Here is a 15,745-nt window from a genome sequence, read left to right on the forward strand (position 1 = left end):
CCATCGTCAATAAAAATGACATCAGAAATAAAAAGGCATGGGGTTTGGCATTGGGAAGCAATAGTGATGGGTGGAAAGCCCGGAGGCCAACAGTAGGTGGCACTAGATAGGCAGATTCAACTAATGTCCCTGCTGGCTTCTACAAGGGGCAACAAGATGACAAAGGAAGAGGAAGCTGACATCCAGTGCCAGCTTCTGGGCTGGATGCAAGTAAGAAGGAAAGCAAATAGAGGCTGGCTGAGGGCAGACTTGGTGAGCCGTTCCCCCCAATGGAACATCCACCACCGGGAAGAAGTGTTTTTATACCATCTTCTGCCACAGGCCCATGACGTGAGCTCGGCTGTCAACAAGGATAAAGCACAATGCACATTGCACATTGCAAAGCACTTTGGGTATGGGTGTGTGGCGGGGGGACGGGGGACGCTATATAAAATGCTATATAAAAAAGCAGCTATTATCAGTGCAATTTGTTGTATACCAGCCCTGTATATCTGAAGGAGCATCTCCGTCCCCATCGTTCAGCCCGGACACGGAAGTCCACCTCTGAGAACCTTCTGGCAGTTCCCTCATTGTGAGAAGTGAGTTTACAAGGGAACCAGGCAAAGGGCCTTCTCGTAGTGGTACCCGCCCTGTGGAATGCCCTCCCATCTGATGTCAAGGAAATAAACAACTATCTGACTTTTAGAAGACATCTGAAGGCAGGCCTGTATAGGAAATTTTTAACGGTTGATGTTTTACTGTTTGATGTATAAATTTGTCGGAAGTGGCCCAAAGTGACTGAGGCAACCCAGTCAGATGGGAGGCAGATAAATATAAATTATTGTTAGTAGCAGTACATGTCAGGAAAAAGCAGCAATGCAAAAGCCAGCTGCAGGTGGCTGGAATGCAAAACAGGATGTTGTTGTCTGGAACTGTACTGTTGGGAAAAAGGGGCAGTCTATTCTCTGTACTGAGCACCGGATGTTAGCTCAGAGTGTCATCTGACCTGTACTGGAAGTACAGGGGTGGAGTTGTGACTCTACTGCTGGAGTCAGGAGAGTGCAGTAACGTTTCTCTGTACTGCTGAAATGACAGGAATAAAAGACATGTAAATAGACTCCTGTCTGTCTCTTTTCCCCTCCCTGGGGGAAATGCAGGGAGGAGGGAGGATGGTGTGTTCTTCTCACGTGTGAGGAGGATCGCCGATTTATGGCCTTGCCTGATCCTGCCGGGAGACGCAGACGGGAAGGTCAACAAGTATCTCAGTCGGTTGCCCGGGGGAGGCCAATTACCTCTGACTGCGAGCTGAGATACTGACAGTACAGTGGTATCTTGGGTTAAGAACTTAATTCGTTCTGGAGGTCCGTTCTTAACCTGAGGTACCACTTTAGCTAATGGGGCCTCCAGCTGCCGCCGCGCGATTTCTGTTCTCATCCCGAAGCAAAGTTCTTCACCCGAGGTACTATTTCTGGGTTAGCGGAGTCTGTAACCTGAAGTGTCTGTAACCTGAACGGTCTGTAACCCGAGGTTCCACTGTACTGCTATAACTGCCACCAGAAAGCCACTTACTGTCAACAAAACCTGAGCTGAGCTCTGAACAGAAACCTGGCACTCCTTGCTTTACGGGGGAGAATTAAATATCTCTTTGTTGGTTGAGACACCTTCCTGGAAAAAGTATCGGTTTTAACTCAGGGCAGGTGGAGGGGTTGGGACCGCGGAATCTGCAACACAGCAATTCCAGGCAATAATCCTCCCCCCCCCCCAAAAAAAACCTCTCCTCCTTCTCTCTCCCCTCCTGTTCTTGATGCAGCTGCCCTGCTCTGCCAGCTCCCCTGCTGGATCCCCAGGGAGAATCTCCATCTATCACCTCCCCCCCCTTCCCACATCCGCCACCAACCTTCTTGTCAGGCCTGCTACTGAGAAGAAAACACAGGCAAGGGGCTCCTGGAGGCTTTGTTTTGCTTTGCTTTTTTTGCTGAGCCAGTGTTCCTGCGTTGGGCTGTGGTGCCAGTTCCCGTAAGCTGCCGATTCCCCTTCCCAGATCCCTTCTCCAAAAGGTATGATCGACCACCGCCTGCCTAAAGGTAAAGCGTACGGAAATGCCATTTACCTTCCCGCCGGAGCGGTACGTATTTATCTACTTACACTTTTGACGTGCTTTCGAACTGCTAGGAGGGCAGGAGCAGGGACCGAGAAGCGGGAGCTCACCCCGTCACGGGGATTCGAACCGCCGACCTTCTGATTGGCAAGTCCTAGGCTCTGTGGTTTAACCCACAGCGCCACCCGCGTCCTACCACCGCCTGTCTACCTGCCTGAAATTGGGCATGCAGCGCTCTGACACAGGGGCCAGTGAAACGCTGCCCGCCTGAGCACAGCGTTGCAGAACCAAAGCCAACCACCAGAAAGCTACGCTAGAAGAGCTTTGCTCAGGCTCTCATCCCTCTCTCTTCCACCCATCCTCTGAGGTCCACCTGCCGGCTGTGTACATCTAAGTCTTTCAGGCTTCTGCTGCAGAGGAGGCTGCCTGACCTCCCTGCATACCTGCAATGAAGCAGTCCTCTTAGGAAAAAATGCAACAAAGGAAACCCCTTTGCTGATATGACTCACCGGCTGCTCCTAATCTGCTCTGAAGCAGCACACTCCTTTGATTACCAAGTGCTGGGAACAAGGGACTGAGGCGGAGGCAGAGAAGGTGCCTGGCATGCAGAAGGCCCTAGCATTCCAGGGAAAGGCCCTTGTCTGAAACTCTTTGCTTTCAGTCTACTTAGATGAAAGGGCTTTCCATCTGTTCGATATATGATTTCTTCCCCAGTGGGGAGTTTCCCTTCGACAATCTTCACAGAAGCTTATGGAAAACTTGGCCTATCGCTCAGTACACAAAAAACCAAAGTGCTGCACCAAACAACCTCTTTGCGGTGCCACAAATCCAACTTAATGGTGTAAAACTGGAAAGTGTTGATCAGTTTTCCTACCTGGGAAACTCTTTCCTACCTCTTTCCACAAGGGCCAACGTCCAGCATTGCCTGAGCTCTGCAAGTGCAGCTTTCTCCCGACTGAAGTGCAGAGTGTCTGAGAACCGGGACATTCGAAGGGGAACCAAAATGCTTGTTTACAAAGCTATTGTACTACCAACTTTACTCTACGCTTATGAAACATGGACCACTTATAAACGCCATCTCCAACTCCTCGAAAGATTCCATCAGCGGTGTCTCCGAAAAATGTTACACGTCATTTGGGAAGAGAGGCAAATGAATGCCAGTGTACTGGAAGAAGCAAAGATCACCAGTGTCAAAGCAACAGTTCTTCAACATCAACTTTGTTGGACTGGTCATGTTGTTCAGATACCTGATTATTGTCTTCCAAAGCAACTACTCTATTCCGAACTTAAAAATGGAAAGCGTATTGCTGGTGGTCAGCAAAAAAGGTTTAAAGTCTGTCTCAAGGCAAATCTTTTAAAAAAGACTCTCTTAATGAAAATCTAAAAAATGTAGTATAAACACTGACAGCTGGGAAACAGTGGCCTGTGAGCGCTTCAACTGGAGAACAACCTTTACCAAAGGTGTCGTGGACTTTGAAGATGCTCAAAATTAGGACGAAAGGGAGAAATGTGCTAAGAGGAAGGCACACTTGGTAAATCCACACCGTGATCAACTCCTGCCTAGAAACCTATGGCCCCACTGTGGAAGGATGTATGGATCCAGAATTGGCCTCCACAGTCACTTACAGACTCACTGTTAAAACCGTGTTCATGGAAGACAATCTTACTCGGCTACGTGTGATCGTCAAAGAAGAAGAAGAAGAAGACGAGGCAAAAGGCTTCCCAAATGACAAGGGTGTTGTATGTTTATTGCATTTATATCCCACCTTTTCTTCCAAGGAGCTCAAGGTGCCATACATGGTTTGCTCCCTCCTCATTCAACCCCTACAACAACCTTGTGAGGTAGCTTAGGCTGAGAGGCAGCGACTGGCCCAAGGTCACCTAGAGAGCCAATGAACAATAACAGGTCACCCAGCAAGTGGCTGAGCGGGGATTTGAACCCTGGTCTCCCAGGTCAGAGTCCAGCACTCTAACCAATACACCACACTGGCTCTGAGCAAGCCGGAGCCTCAGCACCTGAGTAGCTTCCCAGCTATCTAAATGCATCGGCCACATTTTCCCCTGCCAAGGTGTATGAGGATGCTGTGCATTTGCCTGCGGTTTACACCCAGCTCCTCCTTCAGCCCCTCTGGCTGCTTCCTCTGCCAACACCTGCTACGCCGATGCATTTGTCCCAAATGGCTCACAATTAAAGATGACAAGCACCATCTGCGGAGGAAGAGGCAAGGGGAAGGAAGATTCAAGTGTGCACAGCCTCCTTGAAGACTCTCGCCTTGGGTTCCCCGACTGATTACTCTGGGGAGACTCAGGAAGCAGAGGCTGGTTCCTCCTGGGGCTGGTAGGGCGGAAGGCCGGGAGGCCAACAGTAGGGGGAGCCATAGCCAATGACTACTACTGAGGCTGGGGGTGAGCCTCCAAAGAATAACACTGAGAGGCAGGCCAGCCCATACAAACTGGAGTCCTCATAAGGGAGCTGTTCCTGAAGGAAGAACTGTGAGGGGAGAGACTTCATCAGGCAAGGCCTCCTTCCACCTGCCTTGCCCCACCCTCTAGTCTCTGCTTCTCATTTTGTATTGTACAGTGGTACCTCGGGTTAAGTACTTAATTCGTTCCGGACGTCTGTTTTTAACCTGAAGCTGTTCTTAACCTGAAGCACCACTTTAGCTAATGGGGCCTCCCGCTGCTGCCGCGCCACCGGAGCACGATTTCTGTTCTCTTCCTGAAGCAAAGTTCTTAACCCGAGGTAATATTTCTGGGTTAGTGGAGTCTGTAACCTGAAGCGTATGTAACTCGAGGTACCACTGTATTATTTTATGTACTGTGGCTTGCTGTTTTTTATTGACTATAGTTTAGAAATTATTTATTGTAACTGTTGAGTGGATTTCTGTTTAACTTTTATATGTTATTATTATTATTTACTACTATTCTAATGATTGTTGAATGTTACTTTTTTGATGTAGGTTGCCTATTTTAAAGTTACGTTTTATTAACACATTTTTGTATTGCATTAGATTGTTTATAAGATGTACATTTTTTGTTTCTTCGGCTTGTAAACCACCTTGAGTGTTGTAAGATAGAAAGACGGTATACAAATTACCGTAAAAATGATGATGATGATGATGAACTGATCCTGCATTTGACTCCATTTCCCTCCTTGCTGAGTTCTACAAAGGCAAGACCAAGGAGGAGGTTGACAGCCCATGACACCCACAAAGCTGGTCATCTGGAAGGAGGGCTGGTCAGGGGCAAACTGAGCTTATTGCCCCACTTGCCCTAATGGGCCAGCCAGCACTGGACTCAGAACTTTGAAGTGAGCGTGGAGCACAGTCATCCATCCACCTGATTATTATGATTATTTTTCCTCCTTCCTGGTGGCTGGTTTTAGAATAGGGAGAATTTTGTAAAGAAGAAGAAGAAGGGAAAAACCCACATTCTGTGGTTCTGAGTTACTGGGGTTTCCAGCAGGGCAGATGGCTGGTCTTTTTCTGTTTGGAATAACAGGAGCATCTTTCTCCTAATTAGATCCCACTTCCTGGGGGGTGCGGGGGGGGGGAGGCAGTGCCTCTTAAGCTGGAGTTTTCTGGGAAGCCCTAATTAGAGCCTTCGCTGATTTGTTAGCCACTAATTAGACGGCGAAGACTTAAAGTGTTTCCAAACAGAGACGTTGTCTTCTCGGGCTGAGACTGCACTCAACCCTGGGATGCCTGTTCTTTGGCTCTAGTGTGAAATGGCCTTGAACTCGCTCGAAACTGCTTCTAGCTCCCCTTTGCTAGAGCTAGGCTTCGAAGCATACTCCTTTATTTCTCTTTTCCATCTAAGGACAGGCATTGTTTACAACACAAACCCTCTTGCCTATCCTAGGAAAGGAAGGGGAGAAATGCAAGCCTTGCTTTAACCTAAATACGCCAACTCTTTGCGCTCTCCATATTCACAGTGCCCAGATCTCTCCTGGGGGTGTGTGTGTGCCCCTCTGTTTTCAACCCCCTGCAAGGCAGGAGTCACTGCTAAAGTATCCATGACAGATAGCCATCCAACCTCTGTTTAAAAAACGAAGGAGAGTCCACCACCTTCCAGGGTAGTCCGTTCCACTGCCAAACAGCTCTTAGCATCAGAATGGCCTTCCTGGTGTTTAGTCAGAATCTCCTGTCTGCAATTTGAATCCATTGGTTTGGGTCCTACCCTCCAGAGCAGGTGAAAACAAGCTTGTTCCACCTTCCATGCAACAGCCCTTTAGACATTTGAAGATGGCTAAAAAGCAGAGACATCACCTTGCCAACAAAGGTCCGTATAGTTGAAGCTATGGTTTTCCCAGTAGTGATGTATGGAAGTGAGAGCTGGACCATAAAGAAGGCTGATCGCCGAAGAATGGATGCCTTTGAATTATGGTGCTGGAGGAGACTCTTGAGAGTCCCATGGGCTGCAAGAAGATCAAACCTATCCATTCTGAAGGAAATCAGCCCTGAGTGCTCACTGGAAGGACAGATCGTGAAGCTGAGGCTCCAATACTTTGGCCACCTCATGAGAAGAGAAGACTCCCTGGAAAAGACCCTGATGTTGGGAAAGATGGAGGGCACAAGGAGAAGGCGACGACAGAGGACGAGATGGTTGGACAGTGTTCTCGAAGCTACCAGCATGAGTTTGACCAAACTGCGGGAGGCAGTGGAAAACAGGAGTGCCTGGCGTGCTCTGGTCCATGGGGTCACGAAGAGTCGGACACAACTAAACAACAAAAATCATATCTCCTCTGGAAGTTCATAGCTAGTCAAAGTGGCTACTAATCACTGATAGCCTTGTTCTCTGTGAATTTGTCTGGTTGTGGGTTTTTTTTAAGCCATCCAAATTGGTGGCCATCACTACATCTTCAGGGAGCAGATTCCATACTTCAACTATGCAGAGCGTGATAGCTCAGTCAGTAGAGCGTAAGACTCTTGATTTAAGGGTCGTGGGTTTGAGCCCCACGTTGAACAAAAAGATTCCTGCACTGCAGGGAGCTGGACTAAATGACCCCCACGGTTCCTTCCAACTCCACAATTCTATGAAGAAGTGCTTTCTTTTGTCTGTCTTGACTTTTCCAACATTCAGCTTCATTGAAGAAAGCCTTTCTCACTGGGCTGGGACACTGCAGGGCCCAGCAGGCACAAGTGACTGGGAAGCCGGGGAGCAGGTGAGATAGGAGACTTAACATCTAAGACAATTCCTCTGCCCTCCACCATCTCTCATGCAGCCGACACACTCAGTTCCCAGGCCCCAACTGATGCAGAGCTATATGGTAGAAGTCCTTTCATTGCGGAGAAGAAAACAGAGCTAACCATCTCTCTGCCCCTCTCAATATACTGACTGTAGAGCTTTTGTGTTGCGAAGGTTCAGCAGTTGGATTTAGTTACAATGCAGGAAGGAACTAGCCAGGGGAGGCTGTGGCAAGAACAACACAACAATGGAACCGAGAACAATGAAAAGCCAGAATAGTAAAGGTAAAGTTAAAGGGACCCCTGGCTGATAAGTCCAGCTGCGAACAACTCTGGGGTTGCGGCACTCATCTAGCTCTATAGGCCGAGGAGCCGGCATTTGTCTGCAGACAGTTTTTCCGGGTCATGTGGCCAGCAGGACTAAGCTGCTTCTGGCAAACCAGAGCAGTGCACAGAAATGCCGTTTACCTTCCCGCCAGAGTGGTACCTATTTATCTACTTGCACTTTGACGTGCTTTCAAACTGCTAGGTGGGCAGGAGCAGGGACTGAGCAACAGGAGGTCACCCCGTCACGGGGATTCGAACCGCCGACCTTCTGATCGGCAAGCCCTAGGCTCAGTGGTTTAGACCACAGCGCCACCCACATCTCTAAGCTACCCATTTATGCAGGGCTTATGTTCCAAGGCACCAGGCGCATATATGGAATCGCGTATCATTGAAGCATCCATTGGAAAATCCTGCAGACACTCTTTAAACCTCTGGAAAACCTTTAAAAGACCACCAGCACTTACCTGATGCCCAACTCTCTCACACAACCTCCTTCCTCAAACTCCAACACACCACAGGCCTCAACGGTCAGTGCAAAGGCTCTTGGGATTGCAATGGCAAAGGCTATGGCAGGGGTAGGCAAACTAAGGCCCGGGGGCCAGATGCGGCCCAATTGCCTTCTCAATCCAGCCAGTGGACGGTCTGGGAATCAGCATGTTTTTACATGAGTAGAATGTGTCCTTTTATTTAAAATGGATCTCTGGGTTATTTGTGGGGCCTGCCTGGTGTTTTTATATGAGTAGACTGTGTGCTTTTATTTAAAATGCATCTCTGGGTTATTTGTGGGGCACAGGAATTCATTTATCCCCCCCCCAAAAAAAATGCAGTCCGGCCCACCACATGGTCTGAGAGACGGTGGACCGGCCCACGGCTGAAAAAGGTTGCTGACCCCTGGGCTATGGGATTGCTAGGCGCTGTTTTCATGCCTTTTCAGACTTTTCTGTGCTCTTCTGGGGATGTTCTGGCAATTTTTAAATTTCACTTCCGGGCTTAGTGTGATGCACATGTACAAGTTGTGCCCATATTTAACATGTGTAAATGGGCAGTTGCCTGTATACCTCTCCTCCTATTATTTGTTGGATGGGGTGGGTGGGTAGAGGAATCATTCCAGTTTCTGTAGTTTCTCAAATACTGACCTCAGAATAAAAATAAACACAACACTCTGGTGAGCCACTTTTCTTGAAGGTCTGCTTTTAGAATAAAGCAAGCGGTCGGGCAGGCGAAATCTTCAACCCCATCTGTCCATTTCCCCCCTGGGTAACCAGAGGGCAGGGGGCGGTTTGGGGGGGAATCGTTAACTTTATTTTGGGGAAAACTTTATTTTTTGACAACAAACCAGTTATTCTTGCAGGTTCACCCACATACAGTGGTACCTCAGGTTACATACGCTTCAGGTTACATACGCTTCAGGTTACATACGCTTCAGGTTACAGACTCCGCTAACCCATAAATAGTGCTTCAGGTTAAGAACTTTGCTTCAGGATGAGAACTGAAATTGCGCTCTGGCGGCGCGGCGGCAGCAGGAGGCCCCATTAGCTAAAGTGGTGCTTCAGGTTAAGAACAGTTTCAGGTTAAGTACGGACCTCCGGAATGAATTAAGTACTTAACCCAAGGTACTACTGCATATTACTTTGTTTATGACACCTGGGCAGCCTTATACTGGAATGCATATAATTGGTGCAGAATTCGAAAAGGATCAACATTTTGTCTCCGGTGTCCACCAACTTGATCTGTCCCATTCCTTAACCTAATGTGCACTGATGTTTGTGCTTTGTGCGGTCATTTCCACAGCCAGATTACCCTGCCCTGGCCGTGTCTCCATTTATGCATCAGCTTGAATGGGCTACACAAATTCTCAACCACCACCATGCTCAGACTGTGCTTGCTTCCTGTTTTAGCTAGATGGTGAACTGATAAATCAATTAAATCAGCTCTGTTTAGTTGACTAATTCATTGTAAATAGAACAGAGCTTTGTGAAACGGTTGTTTGGAGCCTCTGGCATTATTGCAAACAATCTGGGCTCGGGCATTTCCCAGTTCAGATTAAGGCACTCGGGTCAGGTAACGTGCTCAAGAGAACATCCCGCCACCTTTCAATACACAAATAAATAAATAAATTGGCTGTGTTACCTAGCCAAGATAAAATGCTACCTTTGATAAATAAAGCCTCCGTTGTAAAACTGTTTTATGAACCACCACTGGCTCATTAGTCCATCAATTAGTTAGAACAAGACAGCTAATGGGCTGAAAACAGCTTTTATCTGCTGAAAATTCCACTCCTGCCACTGCCATCCTTACACCACCTCAGTGGCTCTCCAAGCTGCAGCCTCTTCTGCTCCTTCTGTGCTCTGCTAATTCTTTGGCAGCTGAATCAAGCAGTTTCCACTCAGTAGTGTCTTATTCTTGACTCTCCACTACAATGGCTAGGGAAACGGTGCTGTTGGTTTGTGGGTAGAATCTACTGAAGGAATCTGGCAAGGATCCATGGAGGTGGGGAAGGGTTACATACGATCTGCTATGCCAAGTGCTGCTTGGGAGTGAAATGCCCTTATCTGGAAACTTGGCCGGGCTGTAACCCTTTCCTGCCCACCAAGGACAAGGCATCTAGGTATGCCATGTTGAGAGCACCAACCTGGGGTCACCTCTCTTCTCGGGGCCTCCAGTCTCATTGCCAGACCAAGCCTCTCATTGCATGATCACAGAATAGCAGAGTTGGAAGGGTCCCCCAAGGGTCATCTAGTCCGACCCACAACAGTGCAGGTCAGGCCTGATGGGAGTTGTAGTCCGAAAACATCTGGAGGGCCACAGAGCTTCCCCCATATCTGAGCTATACAAAACAGCAGCCAAGGGAGGAGACAGGGAGGGACAATGTTCTAGAGCCTTTGATATCCATGGAAGTGGTGGATATGTTCCATCAATACCCTTAGATACTTTTATTTATTTATATTTATAAGAATATTTATGAACCACCAGCTCATTAAATAAAATATCAAGATAAATACATTAAAAACATCTAAACATAATAATGCCATATCTTCAAATGTTGTCCCCCCTCCCCCGGCCATATCTAGTGCAGAGGCAAAGGCAGCTGGTCAATTGCTTCCCCGCATGTGTACAAATTGAGGAGCCTTCTCCAGCCTGGTGCCCTCCAGATGTTGTGGACTACATCTCCCATCAGCCCCAGCCAGAAAGGCAAGTGGTCAGGGATGATGGGAGTTGTAGTCCAGCAACATCCGGAGGGGGTGGCATTGGGTTGGGAAAGCCTGAAGCAGAGCAGAGGGTGGATTGTATAGACCTCTGTGGGTCTCCAGTAGCCCACCTGATTGACCCATAACCACCTTTGCTTCTCTGCCAACCCACACCTCCTTCATAGCAGTGCAATTGAAACTTTGTGCTTTGCTGTGGAGACCACAGCATATCTTGACCCCCATCATTTAAAATGTGGTCTATCACGAGGAAGAGGCACCCTGACCACCTTTGCCCTCACTCCCATCCTTAACAAACAAAAAAAAACCTTATTACTGACCCAACCAGGCCTAGTTGCACTTTTTAGATGGAGATCTTTCCTGCTAATCAGATATTCACTCATCACCTCTTCCTTCAGTGCTGAGCTAGGAATCTTGGCTCATTTAAAATTCAGGTCTTCCATCCTTAGGCTGGCCCCTGCAACTTAGTCCAGAGCTTAAGCTTTAAAATGCTTTTACAATGGAGGGGGCAGCCTTCTTACACCTATTTGTAAAAGAGATGTCCACCCTTCTTGACCCTTTTTGTTATACACCTGCCGAGATCCCCCCCCCTTAATTCAGGATAGTGACTTTCAGATCCTACTCAATCAGTCCTTACATATTCATTTACACCTGTCTCCAGGTCTGCATTATCTGACCTAAAGTCTAGAAATCTGGGCCTGTGCCTTTTGGTTATGATCCTGGTCTCCTAGCCTTCCTGGCCATTGCAACCAAACGAACAACATTCTGCACAGTGCAGTCAGTTCCTCCTGTGATGCCTTCAGCACCCTGGACAGAGCCACAGAGGCAGCAAGATGCTTGACCAATCCTCAGGATTATTTCTCCAGCTCCCTGTGGTGAGGATTTAGTCTCTGAGCTGGTTTTAAATCAATACATCTTTGGATACATTTAAAATTAAAGATGAAGGAATTTCCTGTTTAAGCTTTAAAAGAGCTCCCAGTAATTTATCTGAACGCTGAGAAAAGGGAAAGGCATGTCAGAGCGTTGTCCTTTATTTCAGCCTAACCCCGGAGGAAATTACATCAAAATTCACATATCACACTTTGTTGAGAAGCACCGACAGGCAGATTACTATACATACTGTGGTGTGTATACACACACACACACCCAACCTCACAAGAGCCAGAGACATTCCACAAGCTTAGTGAAACACTTATGTTCCAGTACTTACCAGGGCACTCTGGAGCCTATCTAGGCTAGCAAGTCTTTCTGGGCCCTAGAGTTTCCATTCCAATATGGCACCCTGCAAATGTTGTTGGACTACAACTCTCACTCACGCCTGACCCAACGGCCATGCTGACTGGGGCTGATGGGAGTCCCAAAATGTGTGAGGGTCACCACATTGGCTTAATGTGAGTCTCGTCAAACCTTCAGAGGAGCATCTTTTATGTTGATCCCATTGTAAAGAAGCTGTCAAGCCTGGTTCTGTTGGCCTCCTCCTGCCCCGGGAAAATGGGTATCCCTTTACGACACAAGACTGCAACAACTAATTGTTCCAAAATAGCCTAAGTCACTGTGTGTCTTCCTCCCATGAAGCCCACTTAAAATCAGGTTCATCCCCAATTAGCAAAACGACCCGGTCACCCAAACTTCTGGTTATCCCAGTTCTGCCCACTGTTCCATCCTAGTTGGGGGGCAAGCACCCCACTCTTCCCCATCTCGACACTTTCCCCTCCCTCCTTTGGAATTTTGGTTGGTTTGCGTGTGGGGCGAGGAAGGTCCTTTGGGGAGGGTTGTGTGCGGTGGGGGCAGAGAGAGTTGGGTATGGGTGGGGAGGGGTCCCCCGAGGCCTCGCTTCCCCCCTTACCTGCCAGCAGCTGCATCCAGGCGCAGATCTTGTAGACCGTGGCCGTGTTGCAGAAGAAGAAGAGCGAGAAGCAGGTGATGCAGCCCAGGATCAGCACCATGGAGAGCAGCACGAAGAAGGAGGCGGCCTTGAAGGCGCGCGAGGGGATGCTGCGGAAGTCGGCGAAGGAGCCGTGGCAGGTGAGCTCGCGGTTGTTGCCCTCGTTGCCCACGCAGTAGTGGAAGAGGCCGAAGTAGCCCGGCTTGGGCGTGCTGACGCTGTCGCCGATCCAGTAGGGCTGGATGAAGACCACCACGTTGATGATGGCGAAGCAGATGGTGAAGATGGCCCACAGCACGCCGATGGCCCGCGAGTTCCGCATGTAGTTGTCATGGTACAGCTTCGAGGCCTCCTGCGACGGCAGCATCCTGCGGCCGGGAGGCTCAGAGCGCGGGGCCCCGGCGGCGGCGGCGACACGCGGGGACGACGAGGAGGAAGAGGAGGAGGAGGAGAGGGGTGCACCGGCGCGCGCGCGCGGACGGCGGCACCAGCAGCAGCACCACTTCACTGGCCAAGGCGGAGTGGCCCCGGGAGCCCCGCCGAGGGGAGACCCGAGGGGGCGCCGGAGGGAGGCCAGGCCATGGGGCGGCAGGAAGGGCTCGCGAGGCTGCGGCAGGCAGGCAGGGAGGGAGCCCTAGGCGCGCCCGCTCGCTCCCTGCAGCGCCAGCCGCGCTAGCCGCGACTCCATCTTGGCTGCGGCGGCGGCGGCGCCGGCTGGGTCGTTGCTCCTGCTCGGTCGCCTGCCTGCCTGCTCGCCTCCCTCCCTCCCTCCCTCCTCGCCTGCCTGCCTTGCCTTGCCTGCCTGCCCGCCCGCCCGCCTGCTTGCTTGCTTGCTTACTTGCCCGGCCGGAGCTTGCCCGCGCGCGCGCGCACGAGCCCGGTGGCGCGAGCGCGAGGGGAGGGCAGAGCGGGAGGAAATCAGGTAGAGAGAAGGAAGCGCCCAGGCAGCTTCCTAAAAAGGGGAGGGGGAGGAGGAGGAGAAAAGGGGATCGCAGCGCACATGCGCCCAGGCAAGCAGGTCAAGGGAGGAGCTGAGCGGACGGCTTCCTTTTCTACGCATGCGCCGGGGGATTGGAACCCGGAGCCGGGCTGCGGGCACGTGGGCTGTGGAGCAAGAGGCCGGGATCTGGGCACGCCGTAGCCAAGTCAGCGTAATGTCATAGCCATCCTGAGCGAGGCGGCAGATAAGGCAGCCTCCTATGGGCCAGAGGCTTGGAAGACTCCATTCCGTTTTGCAGTGTTGAGGTTTCCTCTCTCTCTCCTCTCTCTCTCTCCTTCTCTCACCTCCCAGAAAAGAGCAGCAGAGCCCATTCCTACAGTGGGGCTCAGCTCTAGTGTTATGATATATAACTTAAGGTGCTTTTAAGTCGCCCTTGTCTATATTGCAATACAGTGGTACCTCTGGTTACATATGCTTCAGGTTACATACGCTTCAGGTTACAAACTCCGCTAACCCAGAAATAGTGCCTCAGGTTAAGAACTTTGCTTCAGGATGAGAACAGAAATCGCGCAGCAGCAGGAGGCCCCATTAGCTAAAGTGGTGCTTCAGGTTAAGAACAGTTTCAGGTTGAGAACAGACCTCGGGAACGAATTAAGTACGTAACCAGAGCTACCACTGTATTGGCATCCCCTTATATGCAGAGGTACTGGGGTCAAGTCTACAACAGTAAACCTAAGTGGGGGGAAATCAGCTGACCTTCAGTCTAGGCCAGGGCAGGTCCAAATTTCATACCAACTGGGCCACAAATGTACTTCGACACATAACCCACAGGCTGCACACTACCTTGTCACACTGGTGGGTGGGGAGTGAGGCCAAAATCTGGTGCCCCCCGCAGCCCTCATGTTGCTTTCCCAAAGCCTGCTAAGCAAGGCAGGGCTTTGGGAAGGAGGTGTGATGCTCTGGCGGGGTCAGAGAGCCATCCCATCTCCTTCCCAAAGCTGGGAAAGCAACAACTAGGTTTTGGGAAGGAGAAAGGAGGACTCTAGGACTCTGCCAGACCCCTCACTCTTCCTCCCCAAAGCCTAGCACCTCGCTTACATGGCTTTGGGAAGCCAGCCTGATGGCTGAACTATGTGTGTGTGTGTGTGTGTGTAATGTTGCTGAGGGCTACCAAAAATGTCTCAAGGGCTGCATGCAGTCCACGGACCACATGTCAGACCACCCTAGTCTAGGCCTTTATGTTGTTGATATAGACCTTAAAGCATATTAAAAGGTAAAGGAACCCCTGGCCGTTAGGTCCTGTCACGGATGACTCTTGGGTTGCAGCACTCATCTCGCTTTACTGGCCGAGGGAGCCGGTGTTTGTCCGCAGACAGTTTTTTCCGGGTCATGTGGCCAGCATGACTAAGCCGCTTCTGGCGAACCAGAGCAGCGCACAGAAACACCGTTTACCTTGCCGTCGGAGCAGTACCTATTTATCTACTTGCACTTTGTGCTTTTGAACTGCTAGGTAGGCAGGAGCAGGGACCGAGCAACGGGAGCTCACCCCGTTGCAGGGATTCAAACCATTGGCCTTCTGATCAGCAAGCCCTAGGCTCTGTGGTTTAGACCACAGTGCCACCTGTGCTGTGAATCATTAGAATCATATAATTGTAGAGTTGGAACGGACCACAAGGGTCATCTTGGTCCAACACGCCCCCCCCCCACGACAACCTGGAAATTTAAGAGTCTCATGCTCTACCGACTGAGCTATCTCATTACTCTAAAGCAGGGACGTTCAACTCCCAAGAGACAGTGATCTACTCAGAATGAAAAACTGACGGTGATCAGTTTTTTTGGGGGGGGGTCAGGTCAAAGTTGTCGACCCTTTTTTGGGGGGGCACGGGCTACTGTGGGAACAGGATGATGGACTTAGATGAGTCTTTGGTCTGATCCAGCATACTCTATGTTCTTATGAAAGTTTGTAGCACAAGTGTGTAACGGCCTCGGTCCTGTATACCTGAAGGAGCATCTCCACCTCCATCTTTCTGCCCGGACACTGAGGTCCAGCGCCAAGGGCCTTCTGGCGGTTCCCTCGCTGCGACAAGCCAAGTTACAGGGAACCAGGCAGAGGGCCTTCTCGGT

At 50.1% G+C, this 15,745-nt stretch overlaps 1 protein-coding gene across 2 annotated transcripts in view; it reads right to left on the minus strand.

Moving 5' to 3' along the window:
- Nucleotides 1–13,674, minus strand: part of LHFPL4 (LHFPL tetraspan subfamily member 4) — a 68,969-nt gene extending 55,295 nt beyond the window's left edge. The window contains exon 1 of one of the 2 annotated variants that reach the window (XM_081183638.1): nucleotides 12,643–13,674. In XM_081183638.1, coding sequence (XP_081039764.1) covers nucleotides 12,643–13,048 — 406 coding nt within the window. In that variant the 5' untranslated portion in view covers nucleotides 13,049–13,674. The remainder of the gene's footprint in view (nucleotides 1–12,642) is intronic. The other variant, XM_081183637.1, reaches the window with a different exon arrangement.
- Between the last annotated feature and the right edge of the window lie 2,071 nt (nucleotides 13,675–15,745).

Source organism: Podarcis bocagei, assembly GCF_964188305.1.
Source record: "Podarcis bocagei genome assembly, chromosome: 2".
NCBI classification, from domain to species: Eukaryota; Metazoa; Chordata; class Lepidosauria; order Squamata; family Lacertidae; genus Podarcis; species Podarcis bocagei.